At 34.8% G+C, this 6,900-nt stretch overlaps 1 protein-coding gene across 1 annotated transcript; it reads left to right on the top strand.

Annotated features, from left to right (window-relative positions):
* Nucleotides 1-426: 426 nt before the first annotated feature.
* Nucleotides 427-6,684, top strand: LOC114194446 (protein FAR1-RELATED SEQUENCE 5-like). The gene is given in 3 exon segments (XM_028084661.1): nucleotides 427-846; nucleotides 849-2,869; nucleotides 6,342-6,684. Coding segments are annotated over 3 exon segments (2,361 nt in total). The 5' UTR covers nucleotides 427-680; the 3' UTR covers nucleotides 6,516-6,684.
* Nucleotides 6,685-6,900: the final 216 nt, after the last annotated feature.

The raw sequence follows: 6,900 nt of genomic DNA, 5'->3' as shown, positions 1-6,900 counted from the left end.
ACATTTTATTTTATTAAATATAAATAAGATAATTATACATATGCATTTTATGTTTTAACTAATATTTTTCTTTTAAAATTATATGTTTGTTAAAAACAATTTACTCATACACTTACAGTTTATTTGGATATTATAAGTTTAAATGACTTCAAAATAATTTATTTTCTGATAGATTATATTTAATGTTTTTTATAAAAATATTAAATGTATTAATTAATTTTATACTGCATTAATTAAGTAACAATTTATATTTTTGTATTATATTAACTATAAATAGTGATAAGAGTGAAAAAACACTAAAAAATGCTAAAAGTTTTAAAGTTAAAAACAAATTTACGAAAATAAGACATAATTTACAGGTGATTCCAATAAATTGTTTTATATATACAATTAGAAGTTTCTGTTAAATATGATCATTGTGGGAAAGAAAGCATTTCCTGATTTTGCAGTCGTAGTGTATAATTCGTGGTTAGAATATTCTCCACTCCACTGGTGGAGCTTTTCTCAGTGTCTGTGATTAGAGTCGACGGTGAGTTGTTTTCTATATATGTATATATGTTTGGTTTCGATGGTATGCTAAATTTGTAGTCGCTCTGATTTCGCTGCATATGAATGAAATCCATGTAATAGAGTGATTCCTGATCGCACTAGTAAGTAGTAGTATTTGGGAAATTGAATTGATGATGGATAATGAGGTGTTAGAATTTGATATTGGGTTGGGCGGAGGAGGCGAAGGAGAATATGACGATGATGGAGGGGACATCGAACACCCAATGGATGAGGAGGAATTGGGCGATAGCAGTGGAGGTGGTGGTGGTAGTGGTGTAGCCGCCGGAATATACCTTCCGGAGGGGACCTCTCAGATCTGGAACCCTGCGAGGGCATGGAATTCGAGTCTGAAGAGGCTGCTAAGGCCTTCTACAATTCCTATGCTCGTCGTGTTGGGTTTAGTACACGTGTCAGCTCATCCCGTCGTTCGAGGCGCGATGGAGCTATCATACAGAGGCAATTTGTTTGCGCAAAGGAGGGTTTCCGCAACTTGAATGAGAAGCGCACGAAGGATAGAGAGATCAAGCGTCCCCGAACAATTACCAGAGTCGGATGTAAGGCATCTTTGTCTGTGAAAATGCAAGACTCTGGGAAGTGGGTGGTGTCTGGATTTGTTAGAGAACATAATCACGAACTGGTTCCCCCTGACCAGGTGCATTGCCTTCGCTCTCACAGGCAAATATCGGGAGCTGCCAAGACTCTCATTGATACTTTGCAGGCTGCTGGGATGGGTCCTCGTAGAATTATGTCAGCACTGATTAAAGAGTATGGTGGGATTAGCAAAGTCGGCTTCACAGAGGTCGACTGTAGGAATTACATGAGGAATAATAGGCAGAGAAGTTTAGAAGGGGACATTCAACTTGTTCTCGATTATTTGAGACAAATGCACGCCGAAAACCCTAATTTTTTCTATGCTGTGCAAGGGGATGAAGATCAGTCCATAAACAATGTTTTCTGGGCCGACCCCAAGGCAAGGATGAATTATACATTTTTTGGTGATACTGTAACTTTTGATACTACATACCGATCTAATAGGTATCGCTTACCATTTGCTCCCTTTACTGGTGTAAACCATCATGGACAGCCTGTTCTTTTTGGCTGCGCCTTCCTAATTAATGAATCTGAAGCATCATTTGTGTGGCTTTTCAAGACATGGCTTATGGCCATGTCTGGACGTCCACCAGTGTCAATAACAACTGATCATGATTCTGTAATTCGATCAGCCATAATACAAGTCTTCCCCGAGACCCGGCACCGCTTCTGCAAGTGGCACATCTTTAAAAAATGCCAGGAAAAATTATCCCATATTTTCCTCAAATATCCAAATTTTGAAGCTGAATTTCACAAATGTGTTAACTTGACTGAGTCAATTGAGGAATTTGAGTCTTGCTGGTCAACACTGGTAGATAAATATGATCTCAGGGATCATGAATGGCTTCAAGCAATATATTCTTCTTGCAGGCAGTGGGTACCTGTATATTTGCGAGACACATTCTTTGCAGAAATGTCAATCACTCAGCGAAGTGATAGCATGAACTCTTACTTTGATGGGTATATAAATGCTTCAACCAATTTAAATCAGTTCTTTAAGCTTTATGAGAAAGCACTTGAAAGTCGCAATGAGAAGGAAGTGAGAGCTGATTATGACACAATGAATACTTTGCCAGTATTGAGGACCCCATCTCCAATGGAGAAGCAAGCATCTGAGTTTTACACGAGAAAAATTTTCATGAGGTTCCAGGAGGAGTTAGTCGGTACACTAACATTCATGGCATCCAAAGCTGATGATAATGGGGACGTCATTACATATAATGTAGCTAAATTTGGAGAGGAACATAAAGGGTACTACGTTAAATTTAATGTCTTGGAGATGAAAGCAACTTGTAGTTGCCAAATGTTTGAGTTTTCAGGCCTTCTTTGCAGACATGTTTTGGCAGTCTTTAGAGTTACCAATGTGCTTACTCTCCCATCTCCCTATATATTGAAACGTTGGACAAGAAATGCAAAGAGCAATGTAGTACTAGAAGAACATTCTTGTGATGTATATACTTACTATTTGGAATCACATACAGTTAGATATAACACCCTTCGACACGAGGCCTTTAAATTTGTTGATGAAGGTGCACAGTCTGCTGAAACTTACGATGTTGCCATGGATGCTTTACAAGAAGCTGCAAAAAGAGTTTCTCAGGTAATGCAAAATGAGGGAAGAATTCCTATCAGTAATGGAAAATTAAGGAGTCATGTGATGAATGATGAAAGTCATGCTAATTACACAAGTGCATGCCAGGAAGAATGCTTGAGCCAACATACATCTAAGGTCAGATTTCCGTTTGATAAATATTATTTAACCTCTTTAATGGCGAATGTATTGAGTATGTTTTACTATTTTATCCACCCTCATATGAAACCATTCTAGAACCTTCACCTAATATTAAGGTACTATGATATAAATCTTAATCTAACTAATCTTGTATGTTGAAATGGTTCCAAAGTTTCTATGACCAAGTGGTTAGGAGTTTGATCCCTGCCACTCTCATTCTATTAATAAAGTTCAATTACATCACAAGATAGAAAAACTTGTGGTGTGCATTAGCCATGTCACAACACTCAAGCCCTAAGTAATTGGTGTGATGAGTTTAGAAATATATTACTAATGGAGATCCCATAATGAATTGAGACATGACTAAATTATAGTATACAAGTGACTGCAAATTTTATTTTGCAAGCCAATTTTGTAAGGTTGAGCAAGGTTAAGTTTACTTTCTAAGATGGTATCGGAACCTGTCTAACGAGGATTGTTGAACCTATCGTGTCACTTGCTATTGGTTGCTATTGGGCCACCCATACATATATATATATTATTCCCAAGCTTGAGATGTTCAATTTTCAGTATAAGGGAGTGTGCTGAAGATCTTAGATCGATTAAAGATATAATGAAATTATAATAAATAAATGAGTGCAAACCTTACTTTGTAAGCTAGTTGTGTATGATTGAGTTAGGTTTAAATTTCACTTTCTAAGAATAATTAGATAGTATTAATCAATTTAGGTTGATTACTGTTTCCAAATCAGACTCCAACAATTATCATTTGTGTCCCTCTACACGTCTGTGATTTTGGTACTGGAATCTTCTCTTTGTTGACCAATAAAGCCCAGATAAGGGATATGATACACGTACGACATGACATGGATGCGAGAATAGGACAATTTTTTTGGAAATTAGGGATACAAATGTTTAGGATAAGTTAATAAAAGATATATGGATATATGCAGGTTTTTACAGTGGACGAAGTTTAGAGGCCAAAGTAAATTGGAAGGGAGAGGAAGAAAAGCATGATGAGGGAAGAAGACTATGTGACATAACCACAAAGGAGATAGCGTCTTTGTTACACATTTTTATCTTTTTTGAACTTAAAATATCAAAATTTTAAAATATAGAAAATGGCTCAAGCCGTATCCCAACAAGCATCAAGCCAGGTCCCTTGTAAATTTGTCATATCCAAGCCATACATGGTATCCTGTAAATTTTTAAAAAATATAAAAAAATCAGATACTTTTAGCATACATATCTATGTGTATTAGGGTAGTATGGTACGACACAGGTTATGATACTGATACTCTTTTTCATTTTGTAGTATACAAGCTGTTGAAATGAGTTGAAAAGGGAACGCTATGAAACCATCTTAGAAATTGGTCTTTAGGGTCTATCCTAGATCCATTGTTGAGCAACCTACATTTGTAATGTTTTGCGCGGGTAGCTGTAGGTAGACCTTAGGGAGAGTGTTGGAAAGTTGCCTTGATTGCGGTCATTACCTAGTCCAACTGTGGGAAAATGAGAAGGGAAATTTCTGAACATGGAAAGTCACTGGAAAAGTAATTGGAATTCTGATAGCTGCCTGGAAATCTGTCAGTCACGAGAACAGTTTAATAGCTACAAGAGTCCGGTCAAGCTTGCTAAGAACTATTTTTCAAAAATAGACCCTTCTTAGATCGATAGCTCTGATAGCATGTGAGAAGAAGAGCAAGGAGATTTTCTAAATTTGATTGAGTGTTTTTTCCCTTCAATTTAAATTTATCTATTTATTACAAGAATGGTTACAAAGATAATAATTAACATCACTGCTAAAAATTAAAATATCATAACTTCCTAGAGTACATTGGACTGAGCTAAACACTAACTAAACTAAATGGAAAGTTAATAAACATTAAATACTCTTATTTCCAACACCACTTTGAAGGTTGGCTTAATTGCATCTTTAAGGATGGTCATTCGGTCCTACACACTTAGTAGAGATATAACTTAAATAAGCTTTATAAAACTTCAACTTGAATAAAACCATTGAAACACTTTTAATTTATTTTCTAAATGATGAGCATCTTAGTTATTTATACGATAGAGAAGTTAAATAGTTGTGGTAGATTTCTGCTCTAAGCTGCCAATTTTATGTCTGAACTGAACAAATTATTTGCTACAAACTTACTTTCCGTAAAATATTTACATCAATTGGCTACTATGAAGAAAATTTAGTCTTCCGAGATTGGGCCTACATTAATTATGACTTATTGTGTTAAATATGACTAAATTCTTATAACACATTTTTTAAGAAGTAAATTGGTAGTTTAGTATATTTAGACAAGAAAGGTAATATCTTAAGAACATTACTTTTTCTTGTTTGGTCTCTCATCTATCCAAGCTCTTTACGGTTTGGTGTATGCTTGCAAAACTCAGTGCACATATGAATAACCTATTCATCAGTTTTCCTTGTTCCTCTGGGATTGGTATTTTGCCAGCCATATTACTGCTCCGTCAATTGTCTGATGTGCATTACTTTTTCCCTTATTTAAGAATTTTCTTAATTAGATTTCTGAATTAATCAGGTATGCATATTTGTGTCAAACCTAGTTTTGGTCTGTTATACTTTTTTATTCTCAATGCTGATATGAAAAGTACTTTCACTACTTTCAGATTTCGTCTTGGTTTTGCTTAGAATCTTCAATAAATTAAGATATGGTATGTGGTCTTAGTTGTGTGTTTTAAGCAATTAATGTTGATTACATTGGTCTGTGGATAATGTACATTGTGAATGTTGGTATTATGATGTTATGAGGAGCACAGATGTACAGATTTTTAATTTTTGTAATATGAGGTTATGGTTGGTAATACAGGATTTACTTTTTGTGTGTTATGAAGTCAATAAAAACTGGAGAACGCTAATCCTCATGAATTCAACATATCATCTAAACAGATATTTGAAATAAACATTTGTAGTTTATTAAGCCAAATTAGACATTTATAAAATTACATGATCTGTGGAATGTCGTCCTTTCATGCTGTGATGAAATTGGATTTAGACTTGTTTAATAACCTTCATATCATATGGTTATTGCTGGATGCATTTTTTTAGATCACATAATTACGCAGCTATTGGATGGATATTGTCTGATATCCACTTTAACTTAACTTTTTGTAAACTTCTACTATTTTTGGTACAGAAGCATGTGCTTATTTATGTCCTTGTTAAATTTGTCAAAAGTGTGATCTCAAGTCCATAAACCTATTTTGTTCTCGCATGCATGCATTTGATCGAGGAAGGTTAAAAATAATATTTATGTTGTTGAAAGAGACTAAAACACTTCGTTACTGCTTTACTTTCTCTTATTTCCTTCAGATGTTATATTCTTTCTTGGGGGTGGGAGAGGTGGGATATTGTATAGTGTATTGGTTTAAATATCCATTCACGCTCAAGCATGCTTTGTTTATTATAATTCCAATTCTTTATGTCCTGCAGGATGATTTGGATACAAATATTAGAAAGCTTCTGAATGAGCTTGAGTCTGCAAATCGGAAGTGCGAAATTTATCGGTCCAACCTGCTTTCAGTTTTGAAAGCTGTTGAGGATCACAAGCTAGAGCTGTCTGTTAAGGTGGAAAATATCAAAATAAGCATGAAAGATGGTATCTAAGACTGGAGAATTAACGTTGACCATGAGCTGTAACTTTAACCAAAGGAGGTATTTGATAAAGGATAATTTTTTATATACCAATAATCATGATAGCTGAAAATCATAAATTTCAAGATTCGTGATCAGAGTCATGGATCTTGTCAATCATGATTTATCGGGATAACTAAAATCTGAGTTAATCATAGACACCCATGATAATATTTATGCACGTTTCCTTGTAGGTAAGATTCACATGAATATTTAGTCGCTATAATAATTTTATGAAAATGCCAATGAAAGTCATCTGTTTTATTTTAGAAGTGATAAATTGCCATGTTCCAAGCATTCTAAAATAAGATTTCCGCAATAACCCACAAAGAAATGGATTAAAAAGTATTACTAAAAG

This window comes from Vigna unguiculata, chromosome 8 (assembly GCF_004118075.2).
Source record: "Vigna unguiculata cultivar IT97K-499-35 chromosome 8, ASM411807v1, whole genome shotgun sequence".
Classification (NCBI taxonomy): Eukaryota; Viridiplantae; Streptophyta; class Magnoliopsida; order Fabales; family Fabaceae; genus Vigna; species Vigna unguiculata.
The sequence above is the reverse complement of the archived record's forward strand: the minus strand, read 5'-3'. Positions and strand labels throughout refer to the sequence as shown.